The 18,938-nt window shown below is 43.7% G+C and overlaps 1 protein-coding gene and 1 long non-coding RNA gene across 4 annotated transcripts in view; one reads left to right on the forward strand and one right to left on the reverse strand.

Annotated features, from left to right (window-relative positions):
- The window catches only part of CRTC3 (CREB regulated transcription coactivator 3), a 95,457-nt gene extending 82,468 nt beyond the window's left edge, over positions 1-12,989 (reverse strand). For all 3 annotated transcript variants that reach the window (XM_057721753.1, XM_057721752.1, XM_057721754.1), the window contains exons 1-2: positions 12,694-12,989; positions 4,163-4,261 (exon numbers count right to left, since the gene is read on the reverse strand). In XM_057721753.1, coding sequence (XP_057577736.1) covers positions 4,163-4,261; positions 12,694-12,825 — 231 coding nt within the window. In that variant the 5' untranslated portion in view covers positions 12,826-12,989. The remainder of the gene's footprint in view (positions 1-4,162; positions 4,262-12,693) is intronic.
- LOC130845098 (uncharacterized) lies at positions 11,990-15,510 on the forward strand. The gene is made up of 3 exons (XR_009051323.1): positions 11,990-12,229; positions 13,690-13,875; positions 15,312-15,510. It is a non-coding gene; the product is annotated as an uncharacterized LOC130845098 (long non-coding RNA).
- The last annotated feature ends 3,428 nt before the right edge of the window (positions 15,511-18,938 follow it).

Here is an 18,938-nt window from a genome sequence, read left to right on the forward strand (position 1 = left end):
ATAAATAAATAAAAATAAATAAATAGCTTTGTTTAAAAAAAAAAAGAATGGCAAATAAGCATACAGAAAGATGCTCAACATCATCAGTCATCAGGAAAATGCAAATTAAGACCATGAGATACCACCAAACATGCACTAGAATGACCAACCTTTTTAAACTGATACACCCATTAGGATGACTACTACCAAAAACAACCACAATGAGAAAAACAAAACCAGAAAATAACAATAACAGTAACAAGGTAGAGAAATGGGAACCTCTGTACACTCTTGGTAGGAATGTAAAATGGTGCAGCCACTGTAGAAAACAGTATGGAGGGTCCTCAAACCATTAAAAATAGAATTACCATATAATTCAGCAATCCCACCTCTGCGTATGTATCAAAAAGGATTGAAAGCAGGATCTCAAAGACATATTTGCACATGTGTGTTCACAGCAGCATTATTCACAATAGCCAAGAGGTGGAAGCAACCCAAGCATCCATCAGTGGATGAATGGATAAACAAAATGTGGCATACATGTACAATGAAGTATTATTCAGCCTCATGCAGGAAGGAAATCCTGTCACATGCTGTCATATGGATGAGCCTCAAGGGCATTACACTAAATGAAATAAGCCAGTCACAAAAAGACAAGTATTGTGTGACTCCATTTATATAATGTACCTAGAGTAACCAAATTCATAGAGACAGAAATTGGAAAAGTGGTTGCCAGGGGCTGGGGGTGAGGGATAGGGAGGTGTTGTATAATGGGTATGGAGTTTCAGTTTTACAAGATGGAGAAGTTCAGGACATTGGTTGCATAACAACAGTGAACATACTTAACACGACTGAACTATACACTTAAAAATGGTTAAGGTGATACATTTTATGTTGTGTTTTTTACCACAATTAAAAAAAAAAAAAACCCTGAAATACCAAGGGCTGGAGAGAGAGCAGAGCCACTGGAGCATTGCTGGTGGGACTGTGAAATGGTATAGCCACTTTGTAAAACAGTTTGGCTGCCTCTTACAAAGTAAAATATACGCTTACATTTGACCCAGCAGTTCCACGACTAGGTGTTTACACAAAAACTAAATGTATCTTTACTCACAATTGCCAAAAGGTGGAAACAATACAAATGCTCATCAAGTGATGAATGGATGAACAAATTATAGTACCTCCATACAATGGAATCCTACTCAGCAACAGAAAGTGAACTACTGATAACTGCAGTGTAGTGGGTTGAACCATGCTCCCCAAAAAAGACATGTTCAAGTCCTAACCAAAAGTACCTGTGAATGTGACTTTATTTGGGAAGAGAACCTTTGCCGATGTAAACAAATAAGTGAGGTCATACTGGATTAGGGTGGGCCCTAAATCCAATGACCCGTCTTTATAAGAGAAGGGAGGGGGAGATTTGGACACAGAGACACAGACAAACAGGGAAGAAGGTCATATGGAATGGAGACAGAGAGTGGAGTGATGGAACTACAAGCCACGGGACACAGAGACCTGATGGCAACCAAGAGAAGCTAGAAAGAGACAAGGAAGGATTCTTCCCTAGAGTCCCCAGAGAGCATGGCCCTACGGACACCTTGATTTCAGACTTCCAGCCTCAGAACTATGAGTGAATAAATTTCTGTTGTTTAAAATGTAAGCCACCCAGTTTGTGGTACTTTGTTACAGCAGCTCTAGGAAACTCATACATGCCACAACTTGGATGAGTCTCAAGTGCAATTGCTAAGTGAAAGTACAACTATACTTTTGATTCTGTTTATAGGACACACTGGAAAAGGCAAAACTACAGATCAGTGGTTCCAGAGGCTGCAGGTGGGGGATGGAAATAGATTACAAAGGCATATTAAGGGAACTTTGGGGGGATGATGAAACTGTTCTATATCTTGATTGTGGTGGTAACTATACAACATAAAACTGTAAATCTAAAAAAGGTAATTGTAAAAAATAAATAAATAAAAAATAAAATAAAAAAGGTAATTGTACTGTATATAAACTACACTTCAAAAATGTTTTCTTAAAAAAATTTATGCTTCTGGGATTCCCTTTTTTTCTCAGTTTGACAAGAATCCTGGGAAGGGACTCCTATCGGCCTATCAGGGATAATAGAGGATCAAAATAGCAAAAACAGTTATAGATTATAACCCACTGAATAAAATAAGAAATCACAGAACCATATATAGAGAAATAAATAAGTGTATAAATTGAAAGTTTGATGAGAATCAGGATAAAGTATCTCCTCACAAAATGCACATTAACTTTCAAAGGAGAAGAGTAACTTCAGAGTGGAGAAGACTGACAGACACCACTTTAATTACATGATAAAAGTGAACATCATGAAAATGAAAAGTCCCCCGCTTAATGGGATACAACAGAATCACTTTTGGCTATTTCTGCTGAAGATGCATAATCTGAATCTAATCACGAAGAACCATCAGACAAACCCCAACGGAGGGATATTCTACAAAAGAACTGGCCCGTGATCTTTAGAAGTGTCAAGGTCACAAAAGTCAAAAATAATTTTTTTAATGTCAAAAATAAAAGACTGAAAAATTGTTCTAGACTGAAGGAGACTAAAGACAAGGCCTGTTCTCTGAACTGGATCATTTTGCTGTAGAAGACAGTAATGCGACATCTGGTGAAAACTGAATGGGGTCTCAGGATCAAATGGTAATAATGCTAATTTCCTGTTAATTTCCTGATTTTGATGGCTCTATTCAGATTATGTAGAACAGCCTTACTTGTAGGAAATACACAGTGAAGTATTTTGGGTTGATAGGGTATTAGGTCAGCAACTTATTCTCAAGGGTAAAAATACGGTTATTTTTACTGTACTTCCAACTTTTCTGTAAGTTTGTGATTGTTTCGAAGTTTAAAAATTACTCAAAGAAAGAATCCTGGAAAGCCCAGTGGCTGTCACTTCATCCCATCCCCAAATACACCAGGAGAAGGACCCTATAGTACAGTCTATATTCCTCTAAAGTTGACAGGAAAGTACCACAAAATCGAGATTTCAAACACAGCATACATTGACAATGTTCTATTTTCTGAAGTATGAAATCCAGCATAAAGCAGAGATCTACTTTATTTGCATACCAGATGACCCATTAGGCCAGCAAGTAAGATAGTTTGATCTACAGAGGTAGATTTCTAAAGCAGGCAGTATTATAGAGAGATTCCAAAGTCATTATATTAAAGATAAGATTCCAGTGTACTAAGGTACAAATATGTTCATATAGTACTTTTTCTAATCACATTATATTTAAGAATTCCTATTAGCACTCTCAAATGGAAGTCTCCATTTAAATAATATTTCTGCTTTATGGGACATCATCAAACAAGTGAACCAGATTTCACAACAAAGAAAGAAGACAGTACTTTTAAAATGGAGAGGCATCCAAATGAATAAACTTCATTTAAAGCTTACATCTCAAATTTAACACCGAATCTTAAATTGCATAATTAGAATGTCAGGCTCCCAATTTTTCAGAGACGAGGATATCTAAATCTAATTCAGATCTTAACAACAGTATCATATCCCATGTCTAAATTACCAGTTCCACACTGTTTTGCACAAGGCTCTTCACTAATATGAATGATTAAAGCACCCTATAACACTGCATTAATCTAAATGCAATACAGACCACTTATCCAGGCTGCAGATCTGTCCTCTCCAATATGGTGGAAACTAGCCACATGAAGGTAGTGAAACATGGCTGGTACAAACTATGATGTGCTTTAAGTGCAAAATACACATCAGATTTCAAAGACCTAATTGAAAAAAAAATTGAACTATCACATTAATGTTTTTTAATATTGATTGTATGTTGAAATAATAATATTTTGAATAGATTGGGTCAAATAATTATTTAAATAATGTTAAAATTAATTACACTGGTTCCGTTTTCTTTAATGTGGCTACTAGAAACGTTTAAATGACATATGTGGCTCACATTATATTTCCAGTGGACAGTGCTGCCTTGGACCATTTGTGAAATAACACTATCTTATGCTGCAGAAACCAGGAAAAAGAATAACAATGGACTTCCCAGAAGAACACTGAACTCTACCCAGTTTATCCTTCAAGATCTAATCTTTTCAAGGAAACTTTTTACCTCTCTTTTTACAATCCACCCAGCTCAAAGGAAGTAAGTATCTCAGGTACCTGAAACTCGGAGGCACTGCTCCGCAGCTGGCTCACATTGGGTAAGGATCCTCCATGGTACTGGGTAAGGCGCAGTTGCTGAAGCTTCTGAAATTGAACCTGGGAACAAAGAGATTTCAAAGCTGTTGAGAGATGACAGCAAAGGTCTGAAAGAAGCATCAAAGGATGGTGTTGTGTAGCGAAACGGTTCAAGAGTGAAAGTCTTGGTTTCGATTTCTTCTCTACCTAAAACCTTCAGGTTTCCGGTGCTTTCTGGGTTTTGATTAGCCTATTTCTGGAAAGAATTTACCCGTGTTCTACATGTCCCAGCCATGACAGTGAGGTACTCTTGCACGGTCTCTGAGGGTATGTGTGTGGGGGCATGCAGGCACAGTCTTTAACAGCAATAAAAAAATTTCTTAAAAAAAATCTAAGCCACTGTCCATGACTCTGAATACACTGACTACCTTCCCTTCCCCACGCTCTTTTCCAGTCTCCATTTACATTTATGTGTAATAACTGCACAGTGGTGATCACAACATAGGTACAATCTTGCATGCTTACATCATAACTCTTTTCTATGATATTACATAAGCATTGTTAATGGCTATGTAACATTTCTTCTTCTGAATTATTTCCTTAGAACATGTCCCAAAGAGTGATACCTAAGTCTTTGGGTTTGGGCCTTCTGATGGCTCTCTGTACACACTGCCAAAATGTTTTCCCAGAGGGTATACCAATGTATGAGAAAACAGTCTCGCCAAAAACTCACTAACACTGGATATTATCATTAATTGGGGAAAAGAAGAAGGCCAGTTCAACAGGTATAAAATGGTATCCCACTGTTTTAATATGCTTTTCTTCTGCAAGCTCTTCCTTGCTTCATTTTTCAAAAGGCAGTAAACTGCCTACAGTTCTTGTAAACCCCAGAGTGGTCCAATTTGGTCTTTAAGAGTTCTGTTTCTAAAATAATAAATTACCTCTGTGGTTATATAACCCTTGGCACTTGTAATTCACGTAGGGAAGAAAGGGTAGATGGGAACCCTGAGGCAGACTTTTACCCTTTCATTTCATTACTCCCTGTCTTTGTCTAATAATAATAAAAACTACCAGATATGAGTCCCTAAGATGAGCCCGATGCTGTCCTCAGACACTCTGCCCACTTTATCCCTAACCCTCTCAGCAACCACCAAGGGAGACCACATGATCCTGCCTCTACAAACCTGGAGACCCAGACTCAGGGAAATTCAGAGATTTGCCCAAGGTCACACAGCTAGAGGAGGCTGAGCTATGGCTAACTCAAAACCCACATTCTTACTTCTGCCAGCTTCCTTTCCTTTGTTCCATTTCTCCCTCAATATTCTTACTACTCACAAGCTCAGAGAAGAGTGAAGTTTGGGTGACCAAAAGCATCGCTGCACCTATGAAGCACTCTGATTTTCTGTTTTTACATTTATTAGGAACATTTTCAAATACATACAAAACAGAGGTGGGTAAAATGAAACCCCATCCCTTCATCTTCCAGCTCCAACAATGATCAACTTACATCCAACCTTGATCCATCTTTACCTCCTCCATTACCCACTGCACTCCGCTGAAAGAAATCCAGACATCCCAGCATTCCATATTTCAACGTGCATCTCCAAAGAGAAGGACTTGTATCTATTTGGAAGTTTTAAAGGCATATAAAACACTTTGGCAGCCTTAACTTCCTTACACCCTCAGTATTTAATTTCTCAAACATACTGCACAGTAACAATCTATTCATCAAAACCCAGCTTTTGATCTTAACATTCTCAACCAGAAGCATTTGACTCTCTATCCTTGAAAGTCTCTAGACAAAATTCTCAGCCCCCTTGATCTAAAGCCTTTGATACCTTCTTCCATCCATCCATCCATCCATCCATCCACTCAGTCACTTACATAAATATGCTGAACTGTGTGTCAGGTACTGTGCCAGGCACTAGCTTAATAAGATGAATACATGCCAAAGTTCCTACCTTCAGGGAGTTCTCACAAAGACTTCAACTCTTACCCAAAGCCCTGACACTTCAGCCAAGCTAAATTCTAAGATCTCACTAGAGATCAACTAGGCTTGAGGCCCTCTCACGGTCAACCGTATCTGCTGTCACTACCAAAGCGCCCATTTCTAGAGTCTTCAGAGACTCTTTTTACTGTAGCACACTGTTGCGCTACAGTAAAAAGAGCACTGAATTTGGAACAGGAAGACCTGACTTTGTAACCTAGAGCTCCCATGTGGGTGTGCAAATTATTCTCCTGCCTACTTCACAAAGATGATGGAAGGATTCAAACAGAGAACAGGGACTTCCCTGGTGGAGCAGTGGTTAAGAATCCGCCTGCCAACGCAGGGCACACAGGTTCAATCCCTGGGCCGGGAAGATCCCACATGCCGCGGAGCAGCTAAGCCCGAGCAACACAACTACTGAGCCTGCGCTCTAGAGCCCACGAGCCACAACCATTGAGCCCGCGTGCTGCAACTACTAAAGCCCTTGCGCCTAGAGCCTATGCTCCTCAACTAGAGAAGCCACTGCAATGAGAAGCCCACACATGCAACGAAGAGTAGCCCCCACTCGCCGCAACTAGAGAAAGCCCTCAGCCTGCAACGAAGACCCAACACAGCCAAAAATACAAACATACATAAATTTTAAAAAATATAATAAAAGTTATCTTTTTTAAAAAAAGAGAACAGACATGACGGTGGTGTGTAAAATGTAAAGGTCTGGACAAGTGCTCAAAATAGTATCATTATTGTTGATATCCTCAACTATCTCCTAAACCCTTGAATAATTCTGACACTTTCCTCTTCTGAAATTTGGAACCACCGAGCTAGAAAGGAGCTCAGAGACTGCCTTCCACACTGCCATGCCCAGTGCTGAGGAAAATGAGGACCAGAGAATGAACAGCCTGGGGCAGAGGCCATGGACCACAGTCAGCCTGGAGCACTCTGTGTGACCACGTGACACTGACCCACTCAATGTTTTAAATTTTAAAACTGCAAGAAGGCACAAAAATCTGGATCTGCATCTTCTCTTGATTGAAAGATGTAACAAACTCTGAACCCATATTCTTCATGGTAACAATGCATGGATTTGAGAAGTGACTGCCCCCTTAGACAGGGCCTGGGTGTTCCGGTTTGCCCAAGTCCTCACTGTACCCTGTTATTCTTCCACTATGGCCCAAGATCAGCTACCATTTACCATCTCATTCCTGGCCCCTCTACTCTTTTTCCTTACCTGCCTCACCCAGTACTTTGAGTTAGCAACTTTTAGCCTACAGTCACACACTTCAGTGGAATTTCCTCCAATGTCCATATGAAATGAGATTTAAGTCTCACTAATTCCTTTTTGAAAAAAATCTTGTAATAGTCAACATGATCCTAAACAAAATCCCAGCAGGCCTTTTCACAGAAATTGACAAGATAATTCTAAAATCTGCAGATGTGCGAGTGACCTAGAGTAGCCAAAGCACTTTTTAAGAACAGCAAAGGTGGAAGACTTAAGTCACCTCATTTCAAAACTGACTATAAAGCTGTCATAATCCAGGCAGTGTGCTACTGTTCAAAAGATGAACAGATGAACAAAAAAGATCAATGCAACAGGACAGAGTCCAAAAACAGACCCACACATATATGGCCAACTGATTTTTGACAAAAGTGTCATGGAGAAAGAAAACTTTTCAACAAATGCCGCTGGTACAATTAGATATCCCGATGGGGGAAAAAAGCAGTCGAGCATGTAGACATTCAGTGTGACATCCATAATCAAACCCCAGCCCTGCCTCTTACCAGCTATGCAACCTATGTCTCAAGTCTCAGTTTGCTCTCCCGCAAAATGAGGAACACTCTAGATACACAGTCCACAGGGTTACTGTGAGAACCACGTGAGAAAAGGAATGTAAGGTGCTCAGCAAAGAGACAGCAGTCCATATGCAGCCCAAACCTAATCTTTCTAGTCTCCTCTCTCTAGTCCTCTTTCAAGAGGTCTCACGACACCATAACATATCTATTGTTTGTTTTAATACAAAAGTAATGGTTTTTCCCAAATATTCAAGCAAAATTTACACTCCAGGTTGATGTGCTATTTATCCTGTGGTTTCTCAACACTACCAGTTGTCCTTCAACGTCAAACTTCTCGAACAAGTTCCCAATCCTGTCCCATTTCCTCGATTCAAGTCCTCCATACCTCACAACCTCCCTTCCACCCAGCATGCTGTGGACGTGGTAGCCCTCACCAAGGTCACCAATGACCTCCACATGACTGGACCAAAGGACACGTCCTTATCACATCAGACCAAGTCAGCAGCACAGCACCGGGCTCAGCTGGTCCACATTCCCTCCTCTTAACCATAATCCTTCTGGCTTTTCTCCTACCTCTCGGGTTACTCTTCGGTCTTCTTTGCTGGCTCCTCCTCCTCTACCTCCCCTTTAAATGGTGGAGCTCCTTGGACTTCCCCTAGGCCCTTTGCACAATTCACTCTACCTACAGCAGGGGTTACAAACTCAAAAGCCTACAGGTGCCAAGTATGGAAGATGAGTAAGCGAAGCGGGCCAGGATCACCGTGGGGAAACCACAGGGAGTGATAGGGACTGAGGCAAACCGAACTGACACATCTGTGCCCTGTCTAAGGGGGGCAGCCGCTATTCGGCTCCAGGCAATCTCCACCGTGCAGAAATGTAGGGTAAGTGTTGTTAGATGATCTCATTTTTCACAAGAAGCCAGAGTCCAGATTTTAAAGTAAAAATCTCAATATTCACTGTTGGCCCTAATTAAAAACAAACAAACAAACATGTGGGGCACCCCTCCAAAAAAAAAAAATACATACAGGGCCAAATTAGAATTTAGGCCACCAATTTGTAAGATCTGTTCTGGAAATTCCTCCTAGGCAGCAGAATCTACTCCTGCTGCTACACACCACAGATTCCCACTCACCTAAGACTTCCCTCCTGAGCTGCGGGACCATACAAACAACTATCTGCAGGCTCAACTCTAATTAAATGCCTCACAGGCACCTCAAGAGCAGCATCTCCTGACACTGAGTCTGTTCCCGCCTTGCTCCTGCCAGCACTCCCTCTCTTCACAGAGGGTACCCTGAAACGGCTCAAGTCTGAAAGCTGGGGGGCCATCCTCGAGGCTTCCCTCTCCCTCACCTCCCTCATCCATTCACCAAGTCTGGTCCTTTCTACCTCGCAAGTATCAACCTGTTCACCTCTCTGCCTCCCTGTTGCTACCACCCTTGTCCATGGCCACCATTACATCTCCTAGACTCCAAATGACTTCCCTGCCACCTCCTCCTCGGATCTATCCTACATTCTGGAGCTAGAGGCATTCTTTTAAAATGCAAATCTCCCCTGGGTCAACCCCTTCAATTACTTTCCATTGTCCTTAGGATCAAGTCCCCAATCCCTGTGAATGCCTCATCTCAAATTACCCTCCTCATCCCCTCACTGAACTTCTGTCCCCTGTGCCTAAAACATTCTCCCTCCCTCAACCCACAAGCATATACCCTCACATGCCTTCCCCACTCCCACTAACACCTTATGCCACTCAAAGAGGTGAGGACTCCCTACCATACACTCCCAATTGTTCCCCTTTCGTAATATTCATCAAAATGTGTCCTTACTTGTCAAATGAATGTCTTCCCCGTTAAACCCTAAAATCTATGAGGAGACACTGCTATATCCCCAGTGTCCATTCTAACTTCTGGCATACACTAGAGACTCAAAAAGTATTTGCTAAACAAATTAATAAGCTCGTTGAAGCAAGGTACCACATCTTCACTCCCCCTCACCCCACCCCAGCACCCCTCACTGGGGACTCAAGCACCAACAAATTAATGAGTAAACAAAGGAACAGCCTCCTTCCAGGCATATCTCCCTCCAGGAATTCTTCCCTCTCCTTATCATCTCAGGTACCATAACTGAAATGATCCTTCTAGCATTCTCTTCTCAAAAATTTCCCACTACTTCCTGATAAGGCTGAACCCCTAAAGCTAGAGTGAAAAATTCTCCATAATCTAATCTATCCCACCAACTAAGCAAATAGGATTGAACTCCAACTCTGAAGGACTGACTCTGATTATATGAAGAAAGACTCGAAGCCCAACACAGACTCGGAAATGAAAGAGTATCTAGATTGATTAGTAATGTCTGTCCCATCCATAAGCGTGCTTGCCATGGGCTGATAATGGAAAGTCAATATATCTGCCATCTGGTTACCAATAATGAACCAGATAGATTCTTCTCCATCTGGGATCCTTGGACCCTCGGGGGTTCAGACCTATGCTTGAGGATCTAAGAGTTTTCTATGAGAAGTGCTTCAGTTTTGTGATTTCATTATGAAAGTTAGCCTTAAAACTTCAATTAAGCAAACACTGCTAGGCAAATTCAGTGTTATCATTTGCCTTTGTGTTTATGAACACAGTGGAGCCAAGTAGCATTTATTATTTTACTTGCAATTGGTAGAGCAGAAAAGAACATAGGCAGAAGTAACATGTAAATGATGCCCTGTACAAGGGAAGGACAAAATGACCTCATAATTTTATAGTAATTAGAATAGAGAAAAGTGGTGGCCAGATTGAGTTATCATATGGGGCACAGTTGATCAGACTTGCTAAACTCAAGAGAATCTGAGTTATAGGGTTTAGCACTAGATTCACACTGAGAGCCTCAATTCAGTTCAACAAAACAGCATTTATCACATTAACTTAATGTCCATTTGAATTTACTACATTTGTAACTTTGAATTTATTTGTTACCTGTGTTTTAGTTTATGGTTATAGCGCGGTTAAAGCAACTCTGTGTACAAGTTTATGTTTGAACATATTTGAGTAACAAACTCATTTCAGTGAACACAGGACCTGTGAAAAGTTTTTGCCTTTAAAAGAGTCTGTACATTACTCATGGCCTCATTAGTCTGGGACACTTTAAAGGAGATTCATGAATTGGGTGAGTGATTAGATCAACTCCAGATATATAGACATACAGAGTGCATGTATCTGTACATATAGCCCTGGCATTAATCCTCAGCTTTCACCCATCCTCCTCCATGTGCTCTGAGCTTGTCACACTCATCCCCGAATCTAACCAAGGTCACAAATGTAAATGCCTGTGGACACCAGGCAGGTAATAAAGGAGTGAAGCCAGTCAGGGCCTGAGGGGGGAAGAAAAAAATCTTGAAATCCTCAGCCTTTTTTATCTATATATATTTCTTCTCATCATGATAAAATATAAGAAATATTTCACTTTCTTCTTAACCTCACTAAAAGAAAACACCATCCCCCAAAATATGGTAAATGGCAAGTGACACCTGGCCTCAGCAGTAGGGGCTCACGACAGGGTGTGGGGTGAACTGTAGCAAACCAGAGAATGCATGCTCCATTTGAGGGGGCAGCCACCACCCAGCTCCAGCCAGCTGGCTGTCCCATGGGAAATCAGGATGAATGTTATCAGGTCTCCCAATTTTAAATGTATATAAATATATATATATTTAAAATAGGAGAAATAAATTTTGATTGTACATTAAAATCTGCCACTTTGATTTCTGTGAAAAATCTCCCAATTCTGGCAACAGATTCCGAAGTTTTCCCGGGCACTGCTGGCCAACAAATAACGCGTCTGCATCTCAGCGAGCCAGGGACCACCAGTTTGCGACTCGCTCTCAGCTCTCCTTCGGGCTGTCCCCCACCCCCGCCTCTGCATATTCTCCCCCATCCTCCCGATGGTCCTTCAAGGTCAGCATTCAGGATCCTCAAGGCCTGCCCCAGTCACGCTAACCCTCCTTCTCCGCAGTCCTGCGCGGACACTCCTGTTGGCTCTCCATCCTCCACTGCCTCCCGCGCGACAGTTACCTAACACCTCGCCGGGTGTTTGTCCCGGCTGGCGTCTTACTCATTCCTCCTGGTCACCAGCAACGCTGTGCACCTCCCCGGTTCTCCTGAACTCCGTAAACCCGACCCACACAGCACCTCCATGGAGGAAGAGCCGCTTTAAAGCCCCGGACTCGACACGGAATCCCATCTCGATACCCAGACGGACCCCAGACCAGCCCGAGGCCGGCCCTGGATTCACCGGTGCGCGGAGCTCTCCCGAAGGAGCGGGTGGGAGCCCCGGGCCCTCCGCGCCGAGCCGTGCAGGCGGGCTCGCGGGCGGTGGATGTTCGCAGCAGTGAGAAGCCGCACCGCCCGCCTCCGAGCTGTTTGTGATTTCCTCTCGGGGCTCCCAGTCACCCTCCCCCTTAGGCCGCCCTCACTCGGCGGCCCGCCCTCCCGGGCTCGGCCCCTTCCCATCTGCCCGCACACCCGGCCCCGCCACCCTCCCACCTCCGCGGCGACCGCAAACGGCCAGCGGGTGCGGGAAGGCGGGCAAGCGCCGAGGCCGCGGCCGCGCCGGCCCCGCTCGCGGGTTCCGCTCCCCGCACGCGGCCCCCACCCGGCGCCGCCGCCGCCTGGGCCGCGCGACCTCTCCCCAGCCGCGCGGGGCCCGCCCGCGCCCGCGCCCGCGGCCGCCCCCGCCCGCGCCGGCCCGGGGCCCTCACCCGCGAGAGGGAGAGGTCGGTCATGAGCTGCTCGAAGGCCCGCGTCTCCTCGGCCTGCCGCTGCGTGTGCAGCGCGATCTTCTCACTGAACTTCCGCGGGTTGGCGCTGCCCGAGCCCGGCGGGGCGGCCATGGCGCGGGCCCGGCGTCGGCAGGAGCGGGGGGAGACGGCGGGCGCGGGGCCTGCGCCTCGGCCCACCCGTGCGTCCGCAGGCCGCCCGGGCCGCCGCCCGAAGCCCGTCCTCCGGCACGACCCGGCAGAGGAGCCGCCGCGGCCCCGCCGCCAGCGAGCGGCCGGGAGCGCGCCGGGGTCCGCCCCGTGCGCCCGGCCCCGCCCTCGGCGCGGCCCGGCCGCCTCCCGGGCGCGACCCGGCCCCGCGCCCGCCGCCCGAGGGCTTTCCCGGGCGTCCCCAGCCCGGCTCGCGACCCGCCGCGCGGACCCCGAGGAAACCCGGTCCGCACGGCAAGACGGATCCGACGTGAGGGAGCGGCGAGGGTACCATTTTGCTGACACGCTCCCTCGTAGGGCTGTCCTGGCCTGTGGAGTCACGTTCCAGTTTTAGGACGGTTCTTACATCCTTCTCGCCTGTCTTCCCCCCACTTATGCTGATTTCCTTCAGGGGGTGAAAACGGGGCGACCTAGGCTTGAGCAGTTCCCTCCCTCAGTCCCCACACTGTGGGGCCTAGCGTCTGCCCTCCGTCCTCCGCCTCCCAGCCTGCTTCCTCCCGCGAGTTGTGTCGCTGACAGTCCACGCAGGCCCACCCAGGAAAAAAAGTTACGAAATCTGGATCTCAGTTTCTAAAACTAAATCCCGAGTCGCACGAACTTGAGGCACTGTCCCCGCTCGGGGGCACCCGCCTCGCTCCTCAGCCCCGGCCCCTTTCCCAGGCGCTTTCTGAGCATCCGTGGCCTCTGCGAACTCCAGCTCCAGCCAGAGGTCAACTCCCCGTTTATAACTGGCTGGTCAATCTCAACGATTTTCTCCCTCTCCTGCAGCCCAGGAGCTCCCTTCCGTGTACCTGTTGATGTGTGTAAAGATGTCCTGGAGGGCTCCGAGAGCATGTCTGTGTTTCGTAAATTAGGAACTATTCGGGGCACGCAGAAGAGTGCAGGAAATGAAGTTAGCAACACCCACGCCCTCCACTATGGGGATTAAATGTATCGTTGTGCTTCATTTACCTGGTGTGTATTAAAGAAATAGAAAATTAGAACTAAAACCCCACCCTTATTCTTTCTCCTTCCTCTCTAGAGACTGTCGGTGGGCTCAGTTTGCTGCTTACTATACACATTCATGTTTTTACACTTTTATTACATACGATGTATGGTTCCACCAACTGCATATGGAATACCACATTTGGGGTTTAAATTTTACAAAAACGACATCATGCTGAATAACCTTTGGCAACTTTTTTCATTTACCATTGTTTCTTAAATTCATTTGTGCTGATTCATTTGTTTTAATTACTGTGTAGTATTTCATTGTATTTTTCATGTGTCTTTTTTTTTTTTTTTTAGAAAATTTAATATGAGAACATATCTATTAGCTAGAGGTTAGCTTGCTTAATTATAGTTGGGTTTATTTCTTCTGTTTTATTTTGTACTATTTAACATGCTTTTTCTTTATATTTTATTTTCTGCTTTCCTGTTACATTGTGTGGGTTCAGTTTCGGAGAACAGAATTCATTCTAGATAGTTTAAGTACAAAAGGATTTACTATAGGGTATAAAATGGTTTAAGGACTTGTTTGGAGGGCTGAGAAAGCAGACTCCAGGTTGAATGGTTCAGGAATGACCTTGAGAGACATGCTGCAGAACCAGGCCACCCAGAGAACCACTGCCTCTTCTAAAATCTGGAAGCTACTTACTGAGTTGGAGCACTGTCACTACACTTGCCACTCCTGAACTAAATGCAAAGGAGCCACTGTAGAAAAATCCAACAGTCCTCACCAAGAGAAACAGCACAAACACAGGCTCAGTTTCACTTCCTCCTTACAAATCCAATAAGAGAGAAAATTGGATTGAAAGTGCCAAAATTGCATACAGAATCCTAGCTGCAATAACATCTAGGAAATGTAGTTGTAGCCTTTCAGCTTCTGAAATACAAGAAGGCACAGTAGGACACTGGAATGGGTGTTGAGCTAAATCTTCCGTTTTCATTCACCAATTCACCAGTGCAGGGATCTATCATACCTGGATTCTATTGCATTGAATGACTGTTTTTTATTTCCAGGTTTCCCTTGTCTAATTTGGAAGATAGTCATCCTACTTCTATTCTTATTATGGTTAATCTAATATTTTTCCATTTAATTGTTTAATCAAATAAATACATGTGAAATTTTTAACAATGTTTTTACAAGGCATACAATTTTAAAAAGAAGTAATTCCTAATTCCCACGGTAAATAAGTGTTTCCTGCTGTTTTGTGATTATTTTTCAATTTTAGTTGTTAACTATTCATTTTCTGTTATGGGAAAGGATGCTATTCTGTGCCCCCAACGAAAATATGATTTTCCCTGCTCACATTCTTTCAGTGTAGTTATATGATAATTTTTGGTAAGTCAATATTAAATGTTTACACAGTGTACTATAGTTCCAATTGTTTTTTGTTTTCTTTTTTTAGTTAAAAACTGCCTTCGTGGGACTTCCCTGGTAGTCCAGTGGGTAAGACTCCACACTCCCAATGCAGGGGGCCCAGGTTCCATCCCTGGTCGAGGAACTAGATCCCTCATGCATGCCGCAACTAAGAGTCGGAATGCCACAACTAAAGATCCCGCATGCTACAACTAAGACCCAGTGCAGCCAAAATAAACATTTAAAAAAACCCAGCAACTGCCTTTGCTTTTTATTTGCTTAGATTTCTCTAAACTCATTAGAAATCCTTTCCCAAACTCTGATTTATAGTGTTTGGATTTTCAGCTCTGTCCCTCCCTTCTTCTGGTGCCTCTGGTCTTCCTTCTTAAGTTCCCTGAACTGTGAAAGACATTACAGAACCCATGAGTGATCAGTTTGGGGGAGAGAAATTCTCTCCTAGAGCACTTGGCCTTCCTGCTCCATCCTGGACTGGTTGCTCTCCAGACCTGCTGCACTGCTATCTGCTGGCTGTCCTCACCATCATCCTGAGGTTTCCCTTCATCTCCTGTCTTCTGACCTCTGCCTCCTACATCCCAAGTTGTCGTCTTGCTCCGTGTACTGCTTCATTTAGTGGAGGACGTTTTCCAATAGTTTCCTGAGAAAGAAAGAACACCTGAAAGATAAAACCCTTGAGACTCTCTGTGTATGCAGATGTTATTTTTCCCTCAGACTTGGTTGGTATTTTGACTAAGAATAGTCCTTCTTCATCAGAAATTCTTTCCATTTAGCTCTCTGAATGCATTGCTTCACTGTTTTCTCACTTCCAGTGTTGCTATTGGGAAGGCCACTCACATTCTGTTGCCCTTTCCTTTATAGGTGACCTGTTTTTTTTGAGGGCTGTTATTGTTTATTTATTTTCCTTCCCTCCCGCCCCCATCCCCCATTCTCTGAAGGCTTCGTGTGCTGACAGTTTATGCTGATGTGCCTCGGTGTGAGGATTTTGTTGTTTGTTATTCACTGCACCGGGCATTAGGTATGTGTGTGGAAACTGGACACGCATATCCTTTAGTTCTGGGAAATTGTCCTACCTTTTTGATAATTTTCTTCTCTTTATTTTCTGTGCTCTTCCTTTCTGGAAATTCTGTTGGTCAGTTAATGGATCTCCTAGATTGCTCTTCTAATTTTCGCATCTTTTCTCTCCTATTTTCTATTTCTTTGTCTTTTGTTGTTGTTATTCTATTTCCTGATAAATTTTCTCAACTTTGTCTTTCAACCCTTCTGTTGAAATTTTATTTCTGTGATTGTATTTTTATTTTCTAAATGCTCTTTCCTGATTTCTGAATGTTTCTCTTTTTTTTTTTTAAATAGTATCCTGTTCTCATTTCATGGGTGTGCTATTAATTATAGGTTATTTCTGTTTTTACATTTTCTTCTGCTCTTTGTGTTGTCTGTCTCTGTTTTGTCTGAGTTTATTTTTTAGTTTGTTCATTTTGGTCTGCATCTAGAGGCTTCCCTCAAACCTGTGGTGATCCTTGACTCTAGTCATAATTAAGATAGAGACACTAAATAGGTATAGATACCTTGTTTCTGGAAATTACAATGTTTTAAAATAAATATTTGTAAGGGCTTCCTAGGTGGTGCAGTGGTTGAGAATCCGCCTGCCAACACAGGGGACATGGGTTCGATCCCTGCTCCAGGAAGATTCCACATGCCGCGGAGCAACTAAGCCCGTGTGCCACAACTATTGAACCTGCGCTTTAGAGCCCGTGAGCCACAACTGTTGAGCCCATGTGCCGCAATTACAGAAGCTCACATGCCTAGAGCCCGTGCTCCACCACAAGAGAAGCCACGGCAATGAGGAGCCCGCGCACCACAACGAAGAGTAGCCCGCACTCACCACAACAACAAAAAAGACCCAACACAGCCAATAAAATAAATAAATAAATAAATAAATAAATTTATAAAAAATAAAAAAATATTAAAAAAATAAATATTTGTACATACTCTGGAGCATAGATTGCTAATTGTCTCTCAATATTCATTCTCCCCTCCTTCCTTTATCAAAAGAAATCCTGAGCTTTAGCTGGGTGCTTCACTGGCCAGCTAAAGTCAGCTAAAGACTACAATTCCCTCCTGCCTTGCAAATAGGTTTGGTCATGTGACTGTGTTCCACCCAACAGATGTTAGCAGAAGAAATATAGGCAACCTTGGGATCATGCCCTTAAATGAAAAGGAGAAAGGCTTTTTTCCTCTTCTTCTCACTGGCTGGAATTTGGATGTGGTAACTAGATCAGCAGCAGCTCTCTTAGACCATTAGATGAAAACTATGAGTTGAGAATGACAGGACAATGGTAGCAAAAGCACCTGAGTTCCCAGCGCTGGGTAACCACGATATTAGCCCTAAACTGCTTCTAGACTATAACATCACTGAGAGAGAAGCATCAGTTTCGTTTAAAGCCCTGTTGTGTTGGCCTTTGTTACAGCAACCAAACCAGGACCTGTTATACTTAAATAGGTAAAATTTTGTAAACATATCAAGATATGGTTAACAGTAGTTGTCTTTGGGGAGGTAGGGACTACTGGGAAATTTACCTTTCACTTTAAACATTTCTAAATTATATGCAATTTTAAAGACAAGTATGTATTACTATTAAAATCGGGGAGAAAAAGAAAGAACAAATATCAATTATTTTTAAATGACTGGAAGCTCTGTGCACCTGTGAGGCTTCTTGACTAGAGAGCTCGCTGTGGGTTAATAGGGCAGATACCCCAGAATTTTCATTGCATGTCCCCCAAATAACAATATTCCTAGGGTTTGGGGAGTTTTTAAAATTTGTTTTGTTTTGTTTTTTCTCTTGGGCAGGTGCATTTCTCTCACCTAAAGAATCTTCCAGTTGACTATAAATAAACTGCTGGCATTCTGAGAGTCTTGCAGGGAAAAGAAAGAGCTAAAGGTCTCACTATTTGATGTGTTGACTTGCTCTTAATCTCTGTTTTCAGATGGCACCTCACTCTAGCTTTTTCTTTGCCTCACCCCAAGTCCAGAACTTCTCTGACTCTATTTCCCCAGAGTTAACCTCGTGTCTACAGTCATGGTGAAAAGGAGTCATCAGCTCTCTTTGAGCAGTGGGGGAGGGGATCTGGGTGTCTGCTCCTTGTATACACTTTTTAAAAAAAAAATTATTTTTTAATTAATTTATTTATTTAGTGGCTGCGTTGGGTCTTCGTTGCTGCACACGGGCTTTCTCTAGTTGTGGTGAGCAGGGGCTACTCTTCGTTGTGGTGCACGGTCAGTGCAGTGGCACCTCTTGTTGCGGAGCACAGGCTCTAGGCACTCAGGCTTCAGTAGTTGTGGCTCACGGGCTTAGTTGCTCCGAGACGTGTGGTATCTTCCTGGACCAGGGATAGAACCCATGTCCCCTGCCTTGGCAGGCAGATTCTTAGCCACTGCGCCACCAAGGAAGTCCCTCTTGTGTACACTTTTGACCAACATTTGTATTTTCAGCTTTATCCCTCCCCTCTTCTGGTGCCTCTGGTCCTCTTTCTGAGGTTCTTTGGTGTAAATCATCTTGCTTCGTATTAGCTTTTCCCTTTCCCCTGGTTCTCAGGCACTTTAGTCTCAGCTTTTTATGTTCCACTTTGTCAATTACCATTGGTCCATGGGTGGAGGTGGGAG

This window comes from Hippopotamus amphibius, chromosome 2, assembly GCF_030028045.1.
Source record: "Hippopotamus amphibius kiboko isolate mHipAmp2 chromosome 2, mHipAmp2.hap2, whole genome shotgun sequence".
Classification (NCBI taxonomy): domain Eukaryota; kingdom Metazoa; phylum Chordata; class Mammalia; order Artiodactyla; family Hippopotamidae; genus Hippopotamus; species Hippopotamus amphibius.